At 54.1% G+C, this 24,316-nt stretch overlaps 9 protein-coding genes across 13 annotated transcripts; all 9 read left to right on the forward strand.

Moving 5' to 3' along the window:
• Positions 1-423: 423 nt before the first annotated feature.
• ABB37_00265 (hypothetical protein) lies at positions 424-1,231 on the forward strand (the record flags this gene model as incomplete). The annotated part of the gene is made up of 1 exon (XM_015796401.1): positions 424-1,231. The coding sequence occupies exon 1, from the start codon at positions 533-535 to the stop codon at positions 1,229-1,231; it is 699 nt and encodes a 232-aa protein (XP_015664409.1). The 5' UTR covers positions 424-532.
• Positions 1,232-1,779: 548 nt separating this feature from the next.
• On the forward strand, positions 1,780-3,895 carry ABB37_00266 (hypothetical protein; the record flags this gene model as incomplete). The annotated part of the gene is made up of 1 exon (XM_015796402.1): positions 1,780-3,895. Exon 1 carries the CDS (start codon positions 2,615-2,617, stop codon positions 3,893-3,895), a length of 1,281 nt encoding a protein of 426 aa, XP_015664410.1. The 5' UTR covers positions 1,780-2,614.
• A 1,727-nt stretch (positions 3,896-5,622) lies between these two features.
• ABB37_00267 (putative mitochondrial hypothetical protein) lies at positions 5,623-8,021 on the forward strand (the record flags this gene model as incomplete). Its single annotated transcript, XM_015796403.1, has 1 exon — positions 5,623-8,021. The coding sequence occupies exon 1, from the start codon at positions 5,631-5,633 to the stop codon at positions 8,019-8,021; it is 2,391 nt and encodes a 796-aa protein (XP_015664411.1). The 5' UTR covers positions 5,623-5,630.
• A 377-nt stretch (positions 8,022-8,398) lies between these two features.
• Positions 8,399-9,607, forward strand: ABB37_00268 (putative aldose 1-epimerase; the record flags this gene model as incomplete). Of its 2 annotated transcripts, none has more annotated exons than XM_015796404.1 (1): positions 8,399-9,607. In XM_015796404.1, exon 1 carries the CDS (start codon positions 8,495-8,497, stop codon positions 9,605-9,607), a length of 1,113 nt encoding a protein of 370 aa, XP_015664412.1. In that variant the 5' UTR covers positions 8,399-8,494. The 2 variants fall into 2 exon arrangements, with proteins under 2 accessions (XP_015664412.1, XP_015664413.1); XM_015796405.1 differs by having other exon boundaries at positions 8,491-9,607.
• A 1,164-nt stretch (positions 9,608-10,771) lies between these two features.
• Positions 10,772-12,040, forward strand: ABB37_00269 (aldose 1-epimerase-like protein; the record flags this gene model as incomplete). The annotated part of the gene is made up of 1 exon (XM_015796406.1): positions 10,772-12,040. Exon 1 carries the CDS (start codon positions 10,895-10,897, stop codon positions 12,038-12,040), a length of 1,146 nt encoding a protein of 381 aa, XP_015664414.1. The 5' UTR covers positions 10,772-10,894.
• Positions 12,041-13,441: 1,401 nt separating this feature from the next.
• On the forward strand, positions 13,442-14,650 carry ABB37_00270 (aldose 1-epimerase-like protein; the record flags this gene model as incomplete). 3 transcript variants are annotated; one of them, XM_015796407.1, is made up of 1 exon in its annotated part: positions 13,442-14,650. In XM_015796407.1, the coding sequence occupies exon 1, from the start codon at positions 13,523-13,525 to the stop codon at positions 14,648-14,650; it is 1,128 nt and encodes a 375-aa protein (XP_015664415.1). In that variant the 5' UTR covers positions 13,442-13,522. The 3 variants fall into 3 exon arrangements, with proteins under 3 accessions (XP_015664415.1, XP_015664416.1, XP_015664417.1); XM_015796408.1 differs by having other exon boundaries at positions 13,490-14,650; XM_015796409.1 differs by having other exon boundaries at positions 13,496-14,650.
• A 913-nt stretch (positions 14,651-15,563) lies between these two features.
• Positions 15,564-18,549, forward strand: ABB37_00271 (hypothetical protein; the record flags this gene model as incomplete). Its single annotated transcript, XM_015796410.1, has 1 exon — positions 15,564-18,549. The coding sequence occupies exon 1, from the start codon at positions 15,823-15,825 to the stop codon at positions 18,547-18,549; it is 2,727 nt and encodes a 908-aa protein (XP_015664418.1). The 5' UTR covers positions 15,564-15,822.
• Positions 18,550-19,150: 601 nt separating this feature from the next.
• ABB37_00272 (putative mitochondrial casein kinase I) lies at positions 19,151-20,548 on the forward strand (the record flags this gene model as incomplete). Its single annotated transcript, XM_015796411.1, has 1 exon — positions 19,151-20,548. Exon 1 carries the CDS (start codon positions 19,556-19,558, stop codon positions 20,546-20,548), a length of 993 nt encoding a protein of 330 aa, XP_015664419.1. The 5' UTR covers positions 19,151-19,555.
• A 1,239-nt stretch (positions 20,549-21,787) lies between these two features.
• ABB37_00273 (putative mitochondrial casein kinase) lies at positions 21,788-23,019 on the forward strand (the record flags this gene model as incomplete). Of its 2 annotated transcripts, none has more annotated exons than XM_015796412.1 (1): positions 21,788-23,019. In XM_015796412.1, the coding sequence occupies exon 1, from the start codon at positions 21,949-21,951 to the stop codon at positions 23,017-23,019; it is 1,071 nt and encodes a 356-aa protein (XP_015664420.1). In that variant the 5' UTR covers positions 21,788-21,948. The 2 variants fall into 2 exon arrangements, with proteins under 2 accessions (XP_015664420.1, XP_015664421.1); XM_015796413.1 differs by having other exon boundaries at positions 21,909-23,019.
• Positions 23,020-24,316: the final 1,297 nt, after the last annotated feature.

Consider the following 24,316-nt stretch of genomic DNA (forward strand, 5'->3'; position numbering starts at 1 on the left):
TCTCGCTGATGAGACGGTTTTGCTTGGCTCCCCGTTTTGTTCGAATGTCTTAGTGGCCTCGTTATCTCACTTCTTCTCTTTCTTTCGTTTTTCTCTACAGTTCAAGCGACTCGCAACCAAAGCTACAGGGGCAGAGAGAACAAGAAAAGCCGGTTGCGTTCCTGTGTTGTTAAAAAGGGATGCGAGGGGCGCTGAAAATACTTCTACGTTCCACTAGCAATGGTGTGAGGTTGACAACATGAGGTCTTGGAAGGTTAAAAAAAGAAAAGAATGAGTGCGCAAACGTTAACCTTTAATAAGTGTTGGCGAGCGGCGAATGAGTGACATGCAGTGGCCACCGCACTTCCTCCTCCTCTTTTTTCCATGCTTCTCCACCTGCCTGTGGTACTGGCCACACATATCGTGAATTGAAATGATCGTGAAAGCCGCGCTGATGTCGTGGGCTGTTGCCGCCATACAATCCCCTCTTCTTTTTGCTTCGTAAGCGCCGATTCACCCATACCTCGGCGGAGGAAATATCACAAAAGAAGAAATGTCAACAATCCGCGTTCTTGGACGAAAGGCGTTCTCGTCTGCTGTGCTCCCCTCTCGACGCGCACACGCCACGTGCGGCAACACCTCTGTCGCAGCAGTGACGACCGTCTCATGTAGCACGTATACACACACAGTAGTTGGCTCCTCCGCTGTCTCGCCGGCGGGCGTTTTCCAGCACACCCGACTTCTCCGTAGACCGCAAACCATAAAACCCAACCCGAACGAGGCCACAAGCGGCCAATTCGACAAGAGTTTTGAGAAGATAACTGAAACGATCGAGTCTCGGCTGCCGTTTCGCCAGCGGCATGTGGCGGTGGGGAACATATATGATGCGAACTTCGGCGAAAAATCGGAACACGACATGTACAAAGAGGCAGAGGAGGACTTGCTGGGGAAAGAAAAGGAGAAGCCAGCTGCCCGCCAGGCCCGCAGCTACTTCTCCGATGAAGACCTCTCCCCCGAGGCGTTGCACGTCCGCTCACCACACCTGAAAGTTGCGCAGAACATTCAGAGACAGCAGTATGACCCGAAAATTCTGAAAACGACCGCGGAGGCTTCTGAGTACTACTATCCAGCTTTGACGAAGGAGCAGCAGCGGAAGCGCAACGCGATGCTGGCGGCCGGCTGGGGTACAGTGGGGATCGCCACCTTTGTCGGTCTGCGGAAGGCTGGAGCGTACATGCGTACAGCAGGCTGATTCGCTGTGTTTGTATTTGTGTATACGGTGCCGACTTTCTTTGGTTCTCCAGCATACTCCCATTTTAGTTGCTCGGATCTCGTCTTTGCTCCCGCGCTGTTTATTTGCCTATATATATCTACTCGTCTTGCATGGGTGATGTTGTCTGTTTTTCTGTGCCTTATCGAAGAGCAGCTTTTGCTCTTTTTATTAGTTTCTTCTGGCTTTTCCGCCCCTCTTCTTCGCTTACAAACGCGCGAACGAAAGAACGCGACATCCACTTTTGCGTACTATCGAGCTTACGTGCTGGCAACAGTGAATTTTGTATTTTAAAACGTCCATGTAACCGTTCCAAACACCCACCTCCGCAGATCACCGCGGTATTACACCTCCCATGTGACGGGTTTCGTGCTTCTGCAGCGTAGAGAATGTTTGCTGACTTCTTTGCTTTTTCCTCGTTGTTCATTCTCTCTTCTTTTGCTTTGCGTGTTGTCGGGGATTTTGGTTTTATTATTATTTTCTCCCCCTTGTCCAACACGCATAAAAATAAAAACATATGCGCGGCTTCCAGATTACCTTGCTGCTCCGAACTCCCACCGAGACGGTGTGTCTTTAGCTCGATCTATCCCTCACGCACACACACATACACACACTCACAAGACTACCTCACAAAGGTATCTTTCCCTGGTACGTCGACACCGCTTCGCTCCTCCATACACAGTTCCATAGGGATAGCAGCAATTGTGCTTCGTTTATAAAACAAGAAGGAAACACAGCAGATTTCTTTTCTGGGGTTTGCGTCACTTCAGAGAGTACACAGGTGTTCTACAGCGGACACCTTCGTGCTCTTTTTTGTCTTTCCTGCCGTCTTTTTTCGCCCCGATTGGTGTTGACTGCGCTGCCGTGATCATTTCACTATTCCCTCGTTTCTGCCATAGAAAAGAATAGAAACTTTGAAGACTTGAAGCGAAGGAGAAGAAAAAAAGAGGGAAGGTTACGCACGAGGTATTCACCACGCCACAGACACCCAGAACTTCACGAGGTGACGTCGTTGACAGTACCCTTGGCTTTTTTATTTCTGTCTTTGTCATACAGACATTCATGTAGGCTTGCATAGCACGTTCGCTTCTTCTTTGTTTTTCCTTTTCAAATCCCCGAAAGAGAAACGCATACAAATTTAGTTTTTGCTTTGTTTTCTTCACGCACCACGCATACACGCATCGCAAAGACACATACAGACTAGCCGTCACTGACTTCTTCAACATAAAGCTATTTGTTAGGTATACAGCATTTAAAAAGAAAAACATATATATCAGGTGAGCGTACAGTGCAGTAGAGTGTGGGTTTTCTGCCTCTCTTCCCCTTTTTGTTTTTTCCCTTCTCTCTCGTCCTCTGTGCAACTGCATGTCGCAGATGGACAACCGTGCGAATACCGCCGTTAACGCCTTCTTCAAGAGCGGCAGCGGCAGCGGCTCCCCGACAGCGCAGCAGGGCGGCATGGCGAGTAACTCCCTCGACCCTAACCACTTTACCCGGATGATCAGCCTGCAGAACCGTCTCATGGCCATTGTCGCTGAGGCGCAGACCATCGTGCAGGAGCTGCAGCAGAACGGCTTCTTTCCTCGCGGCGCCGACGCGGACCCGGAGGAGGACGCCGCGATTACCGTGATGCAGATGCTAGACAGCATGCCCGGGTCCTCGCCGATGTCGAAGCACACGCCCCCCGCGCAGCAGAACGCTCACAGCAGCAACAGCAACAGCAGCGCCGCGACGGCGTCGTCTGCCGGGGATGCCGCGGCAACAGCGCAGCGGGTGCCCAGCCCCAATTCGGCCAACATGCCTCCTGCGGGCCTCGACGACGCGTCAGCTTGGGGCAGCCACGCGAAGGCCCCCGGCGCTGGCGATTACACCAACGCCTTTCAGAATGCCGTCTCGCACAACGCCGTGGAGGAGTTTCTGCTCTCCGGCCAATCCGGCAGCAACAAGAATAACGCCAACCAAAACGTATACGATAACGGCGAAAGTTTGGCGGAGGACTACGACAAGCTCCCGGAAGGTTCGGAGATGCTGGCCTTTGTGGAGTTTAAGCGCGGTCGCGTGCGCAAGTACCGCTGCGAGCACCGCATCGAGCCTGGCAACTACGTCCTGGTCGACGGAGACCGCGGCACGGACTGCGGCCTGCTTGTGCAGACGATTGAGCGGAAGCCGAACAACGAAACGGCTGTCGTGTCGATGGAGGGCTGCGACATCCGTGATGACAAGATCAAGCTGGAGAACGGTCACGTGTTGCGCCAGGCCTCGGAGGAGGACATCGACCGCCTGCACAACATCATCACTAACGCCGAGAGCGTGGCGCTCAAGACGTGCCGCCAGCGCTGCAACGAGCTGGGCATCGATATTGACCTGCAAGACGTCGAGTACCAGTTTGACATGAAGAAGATCAGCTTTTTCTTCGACTGCGACCACAGCGTGGACTTTCGTTCCCTCGTCCGTGAGCTGTACCGCACCTTTGGCGCGCGTATCTGGATGGAGAACATTAACCCCAAGGTGAAGAACTCGATGCCGGACCAGAGCGGGGGTGGCAACGAGCGCGGCCATGGTAACGGCGGCAACGACCGCCATCACGGTGGTGGCGGTGGTGGCGGCTGGCGCAACGGCCGTGGTGGACGCGGGCGTGACTATTAACGCACAGGAAGGAGGGAGCTAAAGGGAAGGTGCGCATCCACACCTTCTTTCTCCGCAGAGCGTTAACCATAGAGTGAAAGGGAGAGTAGCCGTGAATGGGAGCAGAAGAAGAAAAAAAAGGAAAAAGAAGTCGGATTGAGGTGCAAGTGACTCTTGTTGTTGTTGTTGTTGTTGTTGTTGTTCATTTTCCCTTCTGTGCTCTTTTTCAAATTGTTTTTAGCTGCGTTGATGCCGAATTCAACGCACACACATAAGGGACGCTTTTACGTTTGTTTGTTTGTTTTTTGTGTTTGCGGGATACGGCGCCTGCTCATTTTTCTTTGAATTGTCGCGTTCATACGTTTTTTCTGTCTTCTTGTTTGTTTAAGTGTGTTTTGGCGTTTGTGAGGTAATCAGAGTGGTGTTCACCGCGAGGCTTGAAAGACCGCCGTGTTTTTTGTTTTCGTCTTTACGTGTTCGTTTGGGGTTTTCAGGGATGGTGCAACACGGCTTCCTTGGTCATTTCTTTTCTTTTCTTTCACGCAGCAACTTTTGTTCTTGTCCTACTTTCAATTTGGCGCAAGACCAGGTTTTTTCTCCGTGCTATCTTCTTTCTTGGGTATGCACGTAATGTCGAGTTAAGCGTAAACGAGATAAAAAGGAAGAGAGAGCGGGGGAGCGAATCTCATCCGTAAGAATGTAACGGAAGCTGCAAAGGTACGCGGGCTTCCTCGTCTTTTTTTGTTTTTTTTTTTTATGGAAGCCGGTGCTTACTGCTTAAATGGTTCTACTTGTTGGTGTATGTCTGTTTGTGTTTTGTTTATTTTCTCTTCCTTTATTTTAGTATTTTGTCATTCGTCATAGATTGCTTGAGAAGAGGACTGGCAGGCAGGGGGGGGGGGAGAAAGCACCCGGCCGGTTTTTCTTTCTTTCCTTGCTCTTTCCTTGCTCTTTCCTTGCTCTGTGCTGCGCCGATGCCGATCTTCTCTCTCTGTGCGAAAAAGGAAGGAAAACTCCCTCTGGCTGTTTTGCGCGCACTTTCAGCCCTTTTTCTCTCTTTCCTCCTTTTTTTCTTTTTTGTCAAATTCCTCTTCTGCGTGAACCAACCGCTAAAGAAGGCAAAAATAGGGGGCGGGGTGTGGCTTTTGCTCGCTCTCGTGTCCTCCACTTCTGTTCGTTTTCGAGCACGTTGGCGGAGGACAGCGCACGTTAGTGTTTTGTTTTCCTTCTCTTGTTTTGTTGTTTCCTCCCTTTTTTCTTCGAATTTTTGTTGTTATTGTTCTGTGTCTCGTATCTTCAACACTCACCAAACCTATCACGGCTAAGGAAAGGAGAGAAAGCAAAATGCATAAACACTTGTTCCTGGTGTTTGTGATGGGCAGCATTGTGGTCGATCGTATCAACTGTCAAAGCCATGTGACGTAGAAGTGCGTGTGTGTGAACGGAGCAGGAAAATGGGAGAGGCGTGACGGCGCGAGGCACGGGATTCGGTATACCTTTTTTTTTTTTCAAAGGAAAGTGTAGCGCTACCTGCTTTTCTTTGTGTTTCCTCCAGTATTTCACACGCAGAGACATACGCTGCAGGCCCTGCCCATCGATTTTGTTCTCGCCTTGGGTACGTTCTGCTTATGATTTGCCGCACGCCACATTTTATGATAAAAGGAAAACGAATGCACCTGTGTCTCCACTCTTCGTTTCTTCCCCTTCCCCTCTCTCTCTCGCTTTCGCTACTCTTTGTAAACACCACAAGGTTTCAATGTTTTCATGTACCCAATCGCTGCTGCGCCGTCGCGGTCACGGGCACGTCCTGAAGTTCCTGGAGGGTGTGCCGACGCCGTCGAAGCTCATCGACCACCTCGCCGGCGCCGACCTGCACGCCTCGGCAGAGCTTCAGTTCTTCAACACCGTCCCCCGCTACGTCGACACGCAGCGCGAGCACCGCATGTCGAAACTGTTCTTTCACCACGTCCTCTACCCCGCTGGGGGAGCGCGACTGCCGTATCAAGCGGTGGTCGTGCGCGGGGGACGCGCGGTGCGGACCTCGGCCCCACGGCTGTGGCGCAAGACAAATGCCGGTGCGAAGGGGAGAACAGAAAAGGGCGAAGGAAAGGAGCAGCGTAGGCAATCTTCTTCCTCGCCGCTTCCGCGACCGCGCCAGGATCCGCTTGCCGTCCCCGCCTCTCAACTCGGTTCGTCTGCACCGTTTGGTGCCCCGCCAACGCAGCTCAAGCTTAACAGTAACCGCAGCGCAGCAGCAACGGCAACAACAGCGGTAATCGAAGAGGTGCCGTCGTCCTCGGCCTGGGTACGCGTGGACCCCGCACGGCGCCCGTACTTCTTCTCCCAGGCATCCCCGAGCGCAGGAAATCCAAACCGCTTCCGCAACACACACGCCGACACTGGGCCTACCGCGACGAACCGCTATCTGCCGCTCTCCAGAACGGGCGTTCACGACACTGTGCCAGCGGCAAGGGCGGTGGAGGACGACGTTCTGACGCCTTTGCGGGGGGTACTGGAGCACTACTGGAACGACAACGCTGAGGGGACGGCGCCGACACAGTCGTCGCTGGCTGCAGCCCGGCTGCAGCTGCTGCTTGCTCCCTCCTTCGGGGGGCTTCTGTGGATGTCAGAGAAGAGCGGTGGTGGCGGCGGCAATCCTGTCGCCTCTGACTCAGCCATCGACAACTCGACTCCGTCGTCGTCGTCAGTCTGGGAAAGGCTCATAGAAAGTCTTCAACAGAGTCTTCAGCAGCAACAGCATCAGCAGCCGTCGTCAGAAGGGCGGACAGCGAGCACGTTCACCTACGTGCAGACTCGGCTGCCGCCGGTGGCCACGGTGGCTCTTCCGATGGAGCACCACCGTCCACGAAGCGAACCTCTACGAAGTGAGGAGGAAGACGATGGGCCATCGTTTCTATGTAGGATGGCAGGCGGGGTGGAGCCGGTGGTGCCCTTCGCCGTTGGACGGCTGCTGGCAGCGCCGTCGGCGTCTTCCTCCACTCCGTCCGACGTCCTCTTCTCTCACATTTCATGTCTCACGCGAGTGAACTTGAAAGTGTCTTGGTCGGGGCCTTCAGCGGCCTCAGCCGCAACGGCAGCGGAGGCCGTCCCCTCTCCCCATCATAGCCGTGGTGAACAGAGAAACGAGACAGTCGATGCAAGCGTAAAAGCGCCTCTCTCACAGGCAGCGGCGGAGCCGTGGAAGCTGGGCGATGACGGTCTTGATCTCATGGTTCCGCAGCACGTACGCACCGTGGCGGAGCACCACCCCACCAAGTCCCTCCAACGTGACGCCCCATCCTCCTCGACGACCACCGCCGGTGCGACGCATGGTGCCGTTAAAGGCGACCGTTACGTGCTCGGCCGCGCCGACGCCGAGACTTACCTACTCCCTCAGCGGGAGCTTCTTCTCACTCTCTACGTCCCGGTGCGCACAGAGGACATGTGCGCAGCGCAGAACGATGAGCGGCTGCGGCGGCAAGTGCACGCGGGTCGGGCCAGCCGCTCCGCGGCGATGGCGTGGCCCACCGATCAGACACGGCTGACGTCGTCACGGCGCGCACTGGGGCAGTTCGCCAACGCGGAGAGTGCGGCCAGGACAGGCACCTCTCAATCCTCTCACCTCCCTTCCACTTTACTCTCTTCCTCAGCGAAGCAAGATCCAGCAGCACCTGCGGCGGCGCTTACCTCTCGCACCAGCTACGAGGTGCGTGCGCTGCCCGGTGATGTCGTGTACGTTCCTCGTGGTTGGGGCTACGATGTGCAGCGCATCGTCGGCACGGCCACTGTTCACAACGGCCTTCACAAAGCGCTCCGCGGAAGTGAGGCGAGTTATGCGTTCAGTGATCATCGTGCGTTGGGAGGCAGTCCCGGCTCCTTCACGCGTACGCGTCCAACGCACTCCACGTCGTCACCACTATCTCGGGCCACACAGGGCGGGGAAGTGGAGGGTGAAAAAGAGACTAGCGTCACGGCGTCGGCAGAAGTCTCCTCCATCGCGATCGACGCGTTCTGTCTGAGCTATCACCCCTATCCTGAGCTGACTGCTGCCCAAGCAGCCGTGTACGTGGCGGCGAACTACGTGCATGCCGGCGTCGAGGAGTTTTACGAGCAAGGTGGGAATCGGGTGCATCGCTCCTACGAGTAGTCACGGATTTAAAAAAAGGAATTAAATGGAATGGTCCGTGCAGGGCGTTGCACATAGTTTTGTCCCTCAGTGTTTATCTTCACAGCTTTAACTCTTTGCAATCACTCTTCTTGTTCTTTAAGAAATTAAAGACAAGCGTCAACTGAAGAGTCTTGCAATAAAATAGAAGGCTGTTGTGCATCTCAGTGGCCTCGTCTAATGCACCCTACGGCTTTACCGGAAGGGCTTAGCAGCCGTGTTTCTTTTTTTTTTCCTTAACTCATGCCTTCGCGAGCTGTCGCTGCGTATTCCTCTTCGGCGTTTCCTCCCCACCCATCTTTCCCACTTCCCTCTCCCTTTATTTCGGTCACAATTCGTTTTTATTGTTATTTACCTTCAGTATTCTTTACTTTTCTTGACACATCTTGCTCTTAAATTCCGTTCTTTTCCTCCCTCTCTCTTCCTGCCTTTCCCCTCTCTACCGTGCAAAAGCAATGGTTTTCAGCATCAAGGTTGAGCCCTACGGCGTCGACAAGCTCGTGTGGCTGGAGACGGACGTTCTCAAGGTCGGCCTCACGAACTACGCCGCCTCCGTGGCGTCGGTGCAGGTGTACCACCCGTCCGACAAGAAGTGGATCGAGGTGAACTGCGGCTACCCGAAGAACCCCGAGGAGGCCTATGCGGATCAGGACTACATGGGCGCCACGGTCGGCCGCTGTGCCGGTCGTGTGGCTGGTGGCGTGTTCAAGCTGGACGGCGCGGAGTACCACACCCAGCAGAACCGCCCCCCGAACACCTGCCACTGCGGCGACGATGCCTACCACAAGAAGCACTGGGGCCTCCAGCTGATTGAGACGAAGAACGTCATTGGTGTGCGGTTCAACTACACTAGCCCGCACATGGAGAGCGGCTTCCCCGGTGAGGTGAAGAACTACTGCACTTTCACGATCGAGCGTAGCCGGCCCAACGCATTTAAGACGGTGTACAACTCCTACATCACCGACCACAGCCCGGCCGACGCGTCGCCCATCAACGTCTTCAGCCACACTTCCTTCAACCTGAACGGCATCCCCGGCCAGCAGGAGGGCCAGGAGAAGTGGGTGCAGCCGCAGAGCGTGCGCAACCATTGGGTGCGCGTGCCGGCAAGCTACGTCGCCGAGGCCGACCGCGCGTCCATTCCTACTGGCGAGTTCCTCCCGGTGGAGGGTACCATCTTCGACTTCCGCCAAGGCCGCGTCATTGGCGACACGATCGACGATGTCGCCGTGCTCGACCGCGATCCCTGCGGCTACGACCACCCCCTCCAGGTGGACGGCTGGGAGAAGGGCAAGCTGATGTTCCACGGCGAGGCGAAAAGTCCGTTGACGAAGATCCACATGAAGGTCTACTCCACCTTCCCGACCATGTGGGTGTACTCGGCGAACAACAAGCCCCTGCCGGCGAGCGGCGGTCCGGGCCAGCGCTACGAGCGCTGGAGCGGTCTGCTGGTGGGGCCGCAGAACTTCTCCGACTGCGCCAACTTCTACCCCAAGTACCCCAATTGCATCGTCCGCCGCGGCGAGCAGCAGTACGAGGAGACGACGATCAACGAATTCCTCGTTGAGTAAAAGCGAGAGAGAACGCGGGTGCGAGAAACACCGAATGGGGGGAAAAACAAAAACACACTCGCAAGACAATAAATGCAACACCACGACGCACGGGGGAAAAGACGTTGCGGCGTCTCACTCTTTTTAGTATTGTTAGGGGCCCGCGCTTTATCGTGCCTTTCAATGCGTTTCTTCACATACACACACACACACACGAAGTTGAAGAAGGAAAAGGTAGTATGCCGGTCCGCCAGACACTCGAAAAAAGAGGGATACTGCCTGGTTTCTAAAAGCAAGGACAGGTTCTCAACGGTAGGCACAAGGAAGCAATTCCGTATGTATCTTTTATTATTGTTTCTGTATCGGTTGTGCGCATTCTTGATGTTTGCAGAAGAAGAAAACGCGACCCGCTTTGCGGAGTATCAACTATTGCTTCCATTTCTCTCTCTCTTTTTATTCTGTATGTTTTTTTTTTCCTTTCCCGCTAACAACCCTTACTTGCGTTTTTGGCGTTGTTTCACATCCTTCATTGCTGTCGTGTCTCTCTCTCTCTGTTTGTGTTTTTCCCCTCCCTTTTTTTTCCAGACTTTCTTGTGCCCGAGCAAAGTCAACAGAAGGGAATAAGAGAAGGAGAGGAGAGAGATCTGACAGGTGCATTGTGAGACGTTGAAACCAAAACGAAGCGAAACCACCGTTGAGAATTTATCCGTAGTCGTCGTGTCGGCAAAGAGAGGGTTGCCTCTGTGCGCTTTTTTTTAATCGGTTTTTACTGTAGCAAAAGAAAATTTTACTTCGTCCTTAAAAAAAAATCTGAAAGCGAGCTTAAATCGATGCTGAAGCTACGTGCGTCTTCGTCTGTATATATCTGTTTGTCGTCGCCCTCACCTTCGGCAAATGCTTTTCAAAAGCTGTCTGCAATTGGAGGACGCGGGAGAGGGGGGAGGGGGGAGGGTGGCGCAGCCTCTCAATCGTTGTGTCAACACGTAAAATAATAATGGTAAACCTAAGAAGTCTTTTTATTATGTTCACGCACATATGTTTTGTCTTCCAAATTGGCATTCTTTTCTTCCTCCCTCTTTTCTTTATTTTTATCATGTACGCGCATGCAATTCAACACGCCTTTCTGCCTCCCACACTTATGAAACATGCCAAAACCAAATCGCATTGCTGCGATCCGCTCGTAAAAGTCCAACACGCTTTCTCCTCCTTCGCACCCGTATTACCCAGTCTCTTCGTTCGTCTACATCCATATCATACAATCTCCTCTCTCATTATTGTTTTTCCCTCCTACCAAAGGAAAAAGTCAAGATGGTCTTTACCGTAGAGGTCAAGCCCTTCGGCGCCGGTAAGATGATTTGGCTCAGCACCAACGTCCTGCGCGTCGGCCTCGCCAACTTCGGCGCTACCATCAGCTCTGTCAAGGTCTTCCATCCCTCGAAACAGCAATGGATTGAGGTGAACTGCGGTTTCTCGCAGAACCCCGACGAGGCGGAGGCGGACACAGATTACATGGGCGTGACGGTCGGTCGTTGCGCTGGTCGCATCGCTCATGCGAAGTTTAAGCTGGACGGCCGCATTTATCACACGGATAAGAACATGGACTGCGGCCACACCTGCCACGGCGGCGTCGGCGCCTACCACAAGAAACACTGGGGTTACGTCGTGATCCAGACGCACGACGTGATTGGCGTGAAGTTCAACTACACAAGCCCCCACATGGAGAACGGCTTTCCGGCGGAGCTGTACAACACGGTTACGTACACCATCCACAAGAAGACCCCCAACGCGTTGCGCACGCAGCTCGAGGCCTGCATCACCGACTCGAGCCCGGCAGAAGCGACCCCCGTCAACATCTTCAACCACGCCTACTGGAACCTGAACGGCGTCCCGGAACGCAGCGGGGCGATGGCGGCGGACAGCGACGCAGTGTGGAAGCAGCCGAAAAACGTGCGCAACCACTGGGTGCGTGTGCCGGCCAGCCGTGTGGCGCAGGCCGACCGCTACGCCATTCCCACCGGCGAGTACGTTGATGTCTCCGGCACGTCGCTTGACTTCCGCCAAGGCCGTGTGCTGAAGGATGGCATGGACGATGTGAAGCTGCTGGACCGCGACCCCTGCGGCTACGACCACCCCCTCGCCATTGACAACTGGCGGAAGGGGAAGCTGATCCTCAACGGCGAGGCAAAGAGCCCCGTAACAAACATTCGCATGAAGGTCTACTCCACCTACCCATGCATGTGGGTGTACTCGGCGAACAACAAGAAGTTGCCGAGCAGCGGCAAGCCCGGCGACCGCTACGAACGGTGGAGCGGCCTGGGTCTGGAGCCGCAGTACTTCCCGGATGGCGCTAACCACTACAACAAGCTGCCTAGCTGCATTATTCGCCGTGGAAAGAACCACTTCTCCGAGACTATGGTGAACGAGTTCAGCGTGGAGGGCAGCGCGAAGATGTAAGGCGCCTGCGTGGCCAAGGGATGAAAGAGGGAGTCAGAGAGGGAAAAGGGTTATAGGGACGCGGAATTCACGGTGAGGGGCGCGCACCGCTTCCCCGTTGACACTCCTTCCTCTCGGCTGCCGTCCTCCCGTGCCTCGGCCTTCGACGAAGAGCTTGCTAATTCGTTCCATCCGCAATCGAGCCGTTTCATGGCACCTTCAGCCTCCTTTAGCCCCCTTCTATTTATCAAAAGAACACGAACAATTGTGATTTGAAGCGAGACGTTGACGAAACACACAAAAGAGTTCTTTGTTCATTTTGCCGCCGACGGTGCCGTCGCTTCCGTGTTACGTCCACACGCATGTACATGCAGGTTTTTCCGCCTTTTCTTGAACGCGTGCGTGTGTGTGTGTTCATGGGAGGATGTTGCGAGAAGAGCAACGGATAGCACAGCGAAGGCGTTCTTCATCGAGGTTTTCCCTTTTGCCGTTTGCGTGTTTTGTTGTCTCGTTTTGCGTCTTCTAATGTAAGCAGTGTAGTGCCTTCTCCTTCGTTCCCCATAGTGGGCCAGTATTCGGTCATTATTTTCTTCTTCTTCTAAAGAAATCGTAACTCCGTTGAGCGCCTCAACCGGGTACGACTTTGCCAAGCGGAAGAAGTAGTACTGAAGGATGCTGTCGTTTTTTTCTTGTTTTACTAAACATCAAAAGATTCTTTCCCTCTCCCGTGCAAGCAAAAACGCCACCATAATTTGTGTATCGTCATGAACCCTTCTATCAGATCCAATTGACTCCTCTTTCTATACTAAAACGGTAAAACTCTTTTTCTTATTATATCCTGTACTCGCGATTGTGTTTTTAATGCGACATTCCCATGTGTCTACGTGGATACACGGAAATGAATTTCTTTCTCACCCTCTTGTTCGTATTTTCCTCTTTTCTTTTTTCATCAATTTCTCTCTCTTATCGATGCGCAGCTGGGGCCGCACAACAGCACATGTCTGTGTGTGTGTGTTTGTGTTAGTGTTTGTCGCTCTCCCACGAATTTGTCTCACGAATTTCTCTTTCTTTCGCTTCTTCTCAGCTCGCTTGGTATCGCTGGCGTTTCGAAAAAGGGGGGGGAGCAAAGAATGTGGATGAGCAACGTGCGGTTGATGTGTGCCTTGTTGCAAAGAAGGATGGAGCAAATGGTGTCCCCCCCAAATTGGATACTTTAGCAGTTGAGACTAACCGCCGCACCACTTTGACACTTCAGAGACGTTGAAGGTCGTGCGCGTGTGAGAGGTGCTTCATTGCAGCAGCAGCACGTCACCAAATGAGCCTCCTACCTTTGTTACTTCTGTGTCTGTTGTCGTTATGACAAGCAGTTGAAGTCAAATTTGCGCCTCTTTCCAATTCCGACATCTCCAACCTCTCCCCCGCAGATCGCTACACACAACCACACTCATCCACATATATCGTCATCTCTAAAGCGAAAGCTTTTTTCCTCTCTCTCCCTGAACCATGTCCTTCAGCACTAGTGTAAAGCCCTACGGCGTCGGCAAGCTCGTGACGCTCGCCTCGCCAGCTCTGCAGATCACCATCAGCACCCTCGGCGCCACCATCCACTCCGTCAAGGTCTTCCAGCCGCAGCAGAAGCGCTGGGTGGAGGTGAACATGCAGTACAGCAGTCACGACGAGGCACTGGCGGACTGTGGCACCTACTTTGGTGCGACCGTGGGGCGCTTCGCCGGTCGCGTCGGCAACGGTCGCTTCGTCTTGGATAACGTGGAGTACCACACGCCGAAGAACGCCGGCGAGCACACGATTCACGGCGGCGGCAACGCCTTCGACAAGAAGGAGTGGGGCTTCGTGATTTCCCCGAACAGCGAGACCGGTGTGTCCGTGGCTTTCAACTACACCAGCCCCCACATGGAGAACGGCTTTCCGGCCGAGCTGGCGTGCAAGGTAGTGTACGCGATTGACAAGAAAAACCCCAACGCCCTCCGCGTGGACTTCGCGGCGGATATCACCGACTCGAGCCCGGCCGAGGCGACGATTGTGAATATGTTTAACCACGCCTACTGGAACCTGAACGGCTTCCCGGAGCGCGACCCTGGCCAGAGGTGGGCGCAGGCGGAGCCCGTGCACAACCACTACCTTCGCATGCCGAACAGCGACCTGGTCGCCGAGACGAACTCCAGCGCCATTCCGAACGGCCGGTTGGTGCCGGTGAAGGGTGCCCTCGACTTCCGCACGGGCTGCGCCATTGGCAAGGGGATCGCCGACGCGGCGGCGCTCAACCGCGACCCTTGCGGCTACGATCACCCGTACTTTGTGAGTGGGTGGAAGCCACACGGCCCGCTGCGTCTCAACGCTGAGGTCTCGAGCCCGTCCACTGGTATTATGATGCAGGTGTACTCCACCTTCCCCTGCGTGTGGGTGTACACGGCGAACAACCTGAAGGCAGGCGCCAGCGGCAAGCCGGGCGACCGCTTTGCCCGCTACACCGCCGTCGCGATTGAGCCGCAGCAGCTGCCGGATGCGGCGAACTGGAAGTCGTTCCCGCAGTCCGTCGTGCGCCGCGGATCGCCGTACCGGGAGACGATGGTGAACGTATTCCACGTGTCCTCGGCTGCCTCGAAGGTGTAGCGCGTGTATGTGTGGTTGGTTGCCTGTCCTGCAACGTAGAGGGTGAAGTCTTCTTTATTGGCGCGTTCTTTCTCTTTCCTTTTTTTTCCTCTTAAATCAAAAATGTATCCACGTCTAACGCGAAGCCCGCATTCACGTATCCTGTCTTTGCAACACGATGTTTGATCTACCACGTCATTTGAGCTCTCTCTTTCCTCTTTCTCTACCGCAGTTGCAGTGGATGCTGCTCTCCCTCTCCCCTGCGCAACGCATCGTTGAACTGAATCACGGCAAAGTCAGAGGAGATGGAGAGTGGGGCGGAAAGCGCAAACCAAGTTTTTTTTTCCGTAACGTCAAAATACGGAGGAGAGAGAGAGAGGAGGTAGAAGGGGGGCGGCGGAGAGAGGCGTGCAGCGCGACGCAGCGGCGTTGGTGTTGTCGCCTTGCCTCCTTTCTTTCTTTCTTTCTCTCTCTTTCCCTTTCCCTTCAAAAGATTTCATTATTTTTTATTTACCTTCTTCTGTTTTTGAGAGACATAAACTGTTCAAAAAAATCTCTCCCTCATCGGCTTCTCTTTTGTGTTTTTCTTTTTAGTTTTATAGCATCACTTCCTCGCAGGTTATTGTTTGCCAAACAAAACAAAACTAATAATAACTGAATGAAAAACGGTGTACTTCCACTACTGTTCCTTCCTTTTTTCACCTTTCAAAGTGTCCTGTGCTGCAGCTGCCTTGCTCTACGCTCTTGATTTCGGCGTTTGCGTTTCAGCGGAAGCCTCAGCCTGGCGAGTTGTGTCAGACTACGATGCGCGCGCTCGTGGCGGCACTTTTGCGAGGTTTTCTTCTTCAGTTTCTCTTGTTTTTCCCTTTCTCTTTAATGAAATCCCTTTGTCTTCTTCTCTCGCGTCTTTTTCCTTCGGCTCTGTGCAACGTTTAGCAAACCTCACATATTCGTATTCGCTGCCTAGGAACTAAGAAAAGCAGACACACACGTACGTACACACGCACGTCTGGCATCAGGCATATTATTATTATTGTTATTCTGTCGTAGTTGGTTTCACAGTTTTGTGGGCTCTTGGGGATCCGAAAGCCGACACGACATCAATCTTCCCCTTTTTCAGAATTCAGGTCGTGATCTTCTATTTTTTTCCTCTCTTTCGAAAATCAAAAACCAGCAGCACGAAAAGAAACAGGATGCTTCACAAGTACGAGAAGATAGATGAGGCGATGAGTGCTTGTGTGGCGCTCGAATACCCCCTCGTCGTACTCGTACACGGTAAACTCCCCAGCAACTTGAACACCGCCGAAGAAGCCACACGCAGCGGTAGTGGCCGCGGCGGAGCCCCCACCTACTCCTTCCTTCCCCCCTCCTACACCGCCGGCAGCAGCAGCCTCTTCACCGACGACACCGTGCCCTTTGAGTCGACCCTCGCAGCTCCAAATGAAGAGACGGCGAGCACCAATGCGGCTCTCGGCTACTTGATGCGGCCGGCCAACCTTTCCGCGGCGGCGACGGCGGATCTGGCGGTGGTGGCGAAGGCCGTGTCGGACGGCGAGGAACTGACGCTCGTGCGCGACTTCCCGCTTGGTAGTGTGCAGAGCGGCGCGGCGCAGCGCGAGGCGTTGTTGATTGCGCTGCTGGAGAGCCGTCTCGGCTCGGTCACTCTCCTTCACTTAATTGAGCAAGGCACGCCTGCCTACGACTCCTTCTCTGCTGCCGTGTCTGTCTCGCACGCACCCGGTGGGGTGCAAAGTAGTGAGGTGCTGCCACGCGTGCACATCTTCTACGCACCCCCCATCGGGCTTTCGCCGATGGTGTTGCATGGCACTGCCCTCACGCCGCAGAACCTGTACAACTGCGTGCAGATGGGTCTGCTGCGTCCACGCAACCGCACCATGGGCGAGGGCGGGGCTCCGGCGGCCACTTCTGCCAGTACCGCCGCGAGCACTCTCCGCTCTTTTTTTACTACCTCCGTCGCCACCATGAACGCGGAGTGCGAGCGCCATCGGCAGGGCTCCTCGGCTGCGCTGCGACCCAACAGCAGCAGCAGCGGCAACGCGTCCTCGAACGCCACGGCGGCGGATGACGCGGCGGCAAAGAAGCCCATCCTGTCGACGCCTGCGGTGCGTGCCACAGGCGTGAGTCGTGCCGATGCCCTCGCCGCGGCGCACCTCATCTCTGTAGCGGGTCTGCCGACCTCTTTCTCCACTGGTCCGGTTCCAGGCACCAACAGCAGCAGCACTAGCAACAGCGGCGGCGGCACCATCACACCGGGCAGCCACAAAACGATCCTGACGACGCCTTCCATGACAATGCAGACGGTGTGGCGGGCGGTGGAGAAGCACTTGGATTGGGCGCAGCACGAGGCCCAGCAGGCGCAGGCGGCGATGGTATGGAACGGCGTGACGCCGCCGAAGCCGGGCGCAAAGTTCACCCTGACGGTGGCCGAGAGCGGCACCGGCGCAGGCGAAGAAAAGGCGGCGGCGGCGGTGGTGGTGAAGACGCTGGCGGAGGCAGAGCGGGTGCGACTGCAGGATTTTCCGCGTAATACGGTGGTAACGGTGGCGTTTGAAGGCTGGCCGCCGGTGGACAGTCCCGCGCCTGCCGCATCCGTGCCGCCGCCGCAGCAGCAGCAGCCCACACCCGCCCTGTCCTCGCCCTCCGATTACGTGTGTGAAGGGGACGTCTGCCGCCGCCGCCTTCCCGGCGAGACGGCTGAGAAGTCGTCGTCCGCGGCAGCTGTCTCAGCCCCGGCACTTGAAGAGCGAGCTCCAGGTGTTACCGCGTCTGCGCCGCCTGCATCCGCCTCGCCGTCCTCTCCAGCGTCCGCGTCCGCGTCGACTCCCAGCTCCTCGCCAGCCGTTGTTGCTACCATCAAGCTGCACTGCTCTCTACCGAACGGCAAGACCCTCGACGTCGACCAGCTAGACCCCGCCATGGATACCCTTCAAGCAAGCGTGCGGCCCGTCGTGGAGGAGGCTCTTGGCTACGAAAACTTCATCTTCGTGTGCGCCTACCCGCCCAAGCGCTACAGCGCGGAGGTGGATGAGCCGCGTCTGCTGAAGGACATCGGCCTCGCGCGATCGAGCGCGCTGCGGGTAGTTTCGCTTGACGGGCCGGGCTCGCCCAACGCCGCCAACGCCTCAGGGCAGCAGCAGCATCAGCAGCGACAAGCCGGAGCGACACGGCAAATGCTGTCCAATGCGGCCTCCTCCTTACTCGGTATGCTGGCGGGACGTCGTGCGAACTCAAACGCCAACCCCCAGCCCACGGCCGGCAGCGGCGGCAGCGGCCGCGACGGCAACGCGTCGTCGAGTGCTTCGAAGGAGCCGCGCCGCGCCTACAACTCCATGGCGGAGATGTTGGCTGCGAATGAGGCGGCGGAGCAGGAGATGGCGATGCAGCGCCTTCGGCAAGAGCAAGAGCAGCAGCAGCAGCAGAGGCCGTTTATGGGACAAGACCCCGCCGACGCGGCACAGCAACAACGCGCGCAAGGCAAAAAGTCCAACCGCTACTTCGGTGGCGGCTCGACAGAGTACATCGCCGAGGGCGACAGCGGTGCCAACCAGAAAGATGGACGCGGCAGTGACGACGACAACAACCCACACAGTGCCATGGAGGGCCTCACGCAGGAGCAGCAAGCGGCATTTTTGCGTGCACAGCTGCAGCGAGTGATGCGACAGCAGAGAAGTCGTGTGGGCGAGGGGGAGTGGGGAGCGGATAAAGAGGTGGAGGAAGAGATGGGAGATGGTAGTCAGCGCGGCGGCAGTGAGCAACTTCGTGCATTCCAAGGACAGGGGCGGCGTCTTGCCGGCGATGGGCTGCCTTCTAATGCGAACTCTCCATCCGGTTCCGCTGACGCTCAGAGTTCCCAGCCGTCATCGCCGCCGGACGCGTCCGCCGCGAAGAAGAATCAGTGAGCACGTCACTGACGCGCAACGGCAGGAAAGAGAGAAAAAGAACCGAACGTGTGTTCGGCTTCGTTGTGGGGCTAGTGCTTCTGTCAAAGCTGTTTTGATGTCATTATTGCTAATACTGTTTTACGGCTAAACTCTTTCTTCAGAATCGCAACTTTATCTTAATATTATTGCTATTATTAACGTTTTTGGTGTGTGTGTGTGTGTGTGTGTGCTCCTTCTTTTGCGTTGCTCGAATGATTCTCTCTTCCGTTGTTAGCCTTTTTGACCGGGTGTGCTTGGCGTTTATTCATATTGCGGTTGCTACTTCGATTTGTCATGCGTTTTCACGTTGCTTCACCTCAGCGAGCGCAAAAAAGACTGCGTGACAAAAACAGTAGCCGCATTATGATAGCGTTCAGTCGTGGTTTTTTTTCCCCTACATTTATGGACATGCAGTAGCACAGTAAATGTACCACGCCTGTGGCTGGCACTCATCCCTTTTCCCTGCCGTTTTACTCTTCAACAACCTCCCTCTTCTCCTCTCCCCCCCCCTCTCTCTATCTCTCTTCCCGTCTCTCTCTCGCTTCGACAACTACTGTTTTCTGTTCTGTGCAAATGCGTCAGTCTCTTGATGTTGTAGTACGCTGTGACGTCTGCAGCGAAGCGAGCGCAATCACAGCTTATAAACGCTGGGTTTTACTTTGGATTCTCTCATCAGTTAGTATCCATCTTTGCTTGTTTGGCGTCTCTCTCCTCCCTAACACCTCCCTTTCCATTTGAACTACAAAGGTGTAACGCCTTTCGCCGGAGAACTTACTGACTGCTTCAAGAAAGCACTTGCTGTTGTTGTTGCGGCTTCTGCGTTGTTCTGGAATATCACACTTTAAAAAAATCAGAAGAGGCGCTTTCTTTTTGTTCCAGAATTCCCAAAAGAAAAAACCGGCAGCGCCGATTTGTCGACTTGAAGTTGATAGAAGATAATCACCCGTGTGTATGTGTATTCGCGAGAAACCAGCATTGCGGAACAATGGTAGGTGGCAAAAGAAAAGGCACCAACGCCCTGGAGAACTGTTTGGTGCTGAACGGCCGCTTTCGCGTCGGCCAGCGCATCGGCGGCGGCTCCTTCGGTGAAATCTTCCTCGGCTACGACATCCAAACCGGCGACACCGTCGCCGTCAAGGTGGAGCGGGCGAAGACGAACCACCCGCAGCTGCTGGCTGAGTCGCGGTACTACAGCTGCATTAGTCAGGGGCACGCGGCGGCGTACATGCCGATCATCTACGGCTTCTCCGCGGAAGGGGACTACAATGTCATGGTGATGGAGCTGATGGGTCACTCCCTCGAAGACCTACACGGCCAGTGCGGCAACCGTTTCTCGCTCAAGACGACGCTGATGCTGGCGGATCAAATGTTAAAGTTGATTGAACTCGTGCACTGCTGCAGCATCCTGCACCGTGATATTAAGCCAGACAACTTTATCATGGGTCTCGGCAAGAAGACACACCACGTCCACATCATCGACTTCGGTCTGGCCAAGAAGTACCGTGACCCGCGCACGCACGTGCACATCCCCTACAAGGAGGGGAAGTCACTCACCGGCACGGCGCGTTACTGTAGTGTGAACACCCACCTCGGCATCGAGCAGAGCCGCCGTGACGATTTGGAGGGCATCGCGTACTTGCTTATTTACTTTTTTAAAGGCGCGCTGCCATGGCAGGGGTTGAAGGCGGCAAACAAGGACCAAAAGTACGGTCTCATCGCGCAAGTGAAAATGTGCACCCCCATCGAGACTCTGTGCAGTGGCATTCCGGTGGAATTCGCCTCTTTTGTGAACTACGCGCGTGCGCTGCGCTTTGAGGATCGACCAGATTACGGGTACCTGCGAGCTATGTTTCGCCGCGTCTTCGAGCGGGAAGGCTACCAAGAGGACTACGTCTACGACTGGACGGTGCGGGCGATGCAGGAGACCATCGCAACGCGTCAGCGTAAGCGAGGAGACCACAAGCACAGTAAGAAATAAAAGCAGAAGTAGAGAAGGATAATGGCATTGTTGAGGGCAGCATTGGGGGAAGGGAGAGAGAAACGAAGAATGGTGGAGGAAAGGGAAGCAAAAAACACATCCAAGGTTTTTTTTAATAATAAGTTCGTCTTTGGGACTTCTTTTCTCTTTTTCCTTTTGCATTGATTTGTTTATTTACGCGGGTGTGTGTTTCTTCTCGTGATCAGCGGTGCAGTGAGGGAAGTGTTGGTGTTGCTGCCACGTACGTAAGCAAACAAAAAAGAAATACCAAGACCCCTTTTTAATGGTTTTCACCTTCTTTTTTTTTTTTAAAGCTGTGAGGGCAGTGCTGCACTTCTCAAATATAACTTGTTGCTAGTATTATTTGGGCTACTTATTTATTTACGCTTTTCGACAAACTCTGCACTGCTTCATTCCTTTTTTTTCTTCTTTGCAAATTATGTTTTTTTTTGTGTGTTTGTTTCTCTGACCTGCTCCTCCTCCCCATCCTTTCAACAAAGCTGTACATCGGAGGAAGCGATGGAATCGTTGATGAATTCAAGTCGCTGCTGTTCTTCTTTCGTGTGAGACGACCCTCACTGTCCAACTTGTTCGTTGCTAATGCGATGCTGTCCCGCGGGTGTCTTTTGTTGTCGTCTGTCCTTCTTCTTTTTCTTCTCTTAAAACGATCATTGTTGCTGACTACGAATCTATACTTAGTTTCGTTGTAGCGCTGCTGATGATGCAATGGTGTAGAAGAAAAAAAAAACCACCTGCGTGCGTGTTTCTCTTTCCCTTGTTGGCTTTTACCAGCTTCTGTTCTTTTCCGCTGTGGTGAGGGTTTTTTTCTTTACAGCTCTGAACTTTTATGGGAAGGAAACATGCAACGTACAATTTTACTTGCACGAGGACGTCAAAGTGTGAATTTGCACAGCTGCTCCGTGCATCACCTGCATTTACTATTAATTTGACCGATTCATTGAAAGATAGACGCGACAGACGAACAGCAAAAAGGGGGAAGGGAAAAATGTATGCGTGTTGTTGGACGAGAGATATGCACACCGTCACTACCGCCGACGTGCACAATCCATTTTCGTCCTGTTGGCTTCCCTTACATCCGACCACCAGCACTACTACCCTTTCCTGCGAAACACCCTTTTCCCTTTTTTTTTTAAACATCCCATTTCATCCTCTGCGACCACACGCACACCGAACATTGAAACGTCACCTCGGCCGTTACTCCGCATTGCTCTTCTCAACAGAGAACAGCAGAAGTCGCATCCAGCAACAACAGCAAAAACTGTTTCGTGCTCTTATAGATTCGTTCCTCTTCTCCCTCCACTTTTTTTTCTTTCCTGCGTTTGTGTGAGGGTTGACCAACAGTAAATAAGCATTTCCAACGACGCACAAAGAAAGAAAAAATGAACGTGGAGCTGCGTGTTGGCAACCGCTACCGCATCGGTCAGAAGATCGGTTCGGGCTCCTTCGGCGAGATCTTCCGTGGCACGAACATCCAGACGGGCGATCCGGTGGCCATCAAACTGGAGCAGGTGAAGACGCGGCACCCCCAGCTGACGTATGAGTCTCGATTCTACCGCATTTTGGGCAGCGGCGGCGGTGCGGTAGGCATCCCGATGATGTTCTACCACGGCATAGAAGGTGAGTTCAACGTGATGGTGATCGAGCTGCTTGGCCCCTCCCTAGAAGACCTCTTTTCCTTCTGCGGACGCCGTTTGTCGCTCAAGACGACGCTCATGCTGGCCGACCAGATGATCAGCCGCATTGAGTTTGTGCATAGCAAGAGTGTGCTGCACCGCGACATCAAGCCCGATAATTTCCTGATGGGCACGGGCAAGAAAGGCCACCACGTCTACATCATCGACTTCGGTCTGGCCAAGAAGTACCGTGACCCGCGCACGCACGCCCACATCCCGTACAAGGAGGGAAAGTCACTCACCGGCACGGCGCGTTACTGTAGCATCAACACGCACATGGGCATCGAGCAGAGCCGCCGCGACGATATGGAGGGTATCGGCTACATCCTCATGTACTTTCTGCGCGGCTCCCTCCCGTGGCAGGGTCTCAAGGCGCACACGAAGCAGGAGAAATACAACCGCATCTCCGAGCGCAAGCAGACGACGCCGGTGGAGCTGCTGTGCAAGGGCTTCCCCAGCGAGTTCGCCGCCTACATGAACTACGTCCGCGCCCTCCGCTTCGAGGACAAGCCGGACTACTCTTACCTGAAACGCATGTTCCGCGACCTCTTCGTGCGCGAGGGCTACCACGTCGACTACGTCTTTGATTGGACTCTGAAGCGTATTCACGAGAGTCTGCAGGAGCAGCAGTCCTTCCAGGGAGGCGCGAACGCGCCTACGGGTGGGACGCAGGAGAAGACGTCCCCTGCTAACCCGACCCCTCCGCAGGTGGGCGGGGTACCGAACAACGCGAGCCCCAACACGAACCCGCAGGAGCCGAATGCGCCGGAGCAGTAGAGAGAGAGAGAGAGAAAGGCTTTTAGGTGTAGGTTGAAGGGTACGCGTTTTCATTTTCTCTTTTACGCTTTTTCCCTCGTTTCTTGATTGAAGCAACGCGAGAGATAGCGAGAGGGGAAAGAGAGAGAGGTCACTGTTTCTTGTATGTTCTCCACCGCTCTCTTCCCGTTTCTATTGCGGTTGCTTTTCCTCATCCCAGAGCGATCGTCGTGTACACTCTCATTCGCGCTTTCCACCCCTTTTTTTCATTGTGCCACGTGTTTTTGTTTTCTTTTCTTCTTCATCCTGCTTCTCGACCTCCGCGCATCAACAATTGCCGTTTCTGGCAGAGAAAACCAGAGCAGCGATTTGTCCTTCCCTTTCCCTTTCCCAGCTACCCAAGAAAGTGCCTTGGTAAGAATCTCGTGCGTATTCGGAAAACGAAGACTCCGCCGAACAGCATGTAGCTCTTCCTCATTCAACAGCGTTAGAAAACGTAAAGACGCCGTGGAAGAGTGCGAGCTGCAGAGTGGAGAAAAGCGTCGACGCATTGAAAAAAAAAGGAAAAAAAACCGTCCGGTGCGTGGGCAAAGCGATGCCATTCTATTACGTTTGGTTTGGTTATTTGCATGTTTGCTTGTTTTTTCCGTTACCTGCCTTTCAGTTCGTCGTCTTTGCGTGTCTGCGGCCTCGGTTACTGTCTTCTGTGTGCACGTGGGCTTTCAGGAACGGTGGCAAGCTCCCATAAGGGTCATCGCAGCTTTACAGCCGTACATCTCGCTGCCACTTCTGGGACTGCGTATACGCGAATACCAAAAAATGGGAGTCAAGTATAGCGTTTGTGGAAGCCGTAGTCGTTTTTGGGTTGTTGTCGTCGCCGTTTTGCTTTATGGAAGGTGTTCGGCATTAAAAGGCTGTTGCCACATGTAATTTCACTTTCTGATATCCCCCTCCCCCATTATGCTGGGAGAAACAACCTAGGACGAGGCGTATTTATGAAGAGAAAAAAAAACGTGGAGAGGCACGCAAAGACACACACGCGATTGAAAGGCAGAAAGGAGTGCAGAGAAAGGAAAACAGGGAAGAATGGCGCCACGTTGAAGTTTTTCTTTATGGGTATATTTCTTTATGTACCTCACTCTTGTCGCGTAGCTTCACTGTTCATGAACTTCCTTTTCTACGCCCTCGTATCTTTTTTTTTTATCGATGCTTTCTTCTGTTTCCGCTTCGATGAAAAAGGTGGTGTTTCCGTTGTTGTGGGATTCCTTGTCTCCATGAGTGTTGAGACTCCTTTTTTTTTTGGTTTTCCTCCTCTATA

Source organism: Leptomonas pyrrhocoris, assembly GCF_001293395.1.
Source record: "Leptomonas pyrrhocoris isolate H10 chromosome Unknown, whole genome shotgun sequence".
Lineage (NCBI taxonomy): Eukaryota > Euglenozoa > Kinetoplastea > Trypanosomatida > Trypanosomatidae > Leptomonas > Leptomonas pyrrhocoris.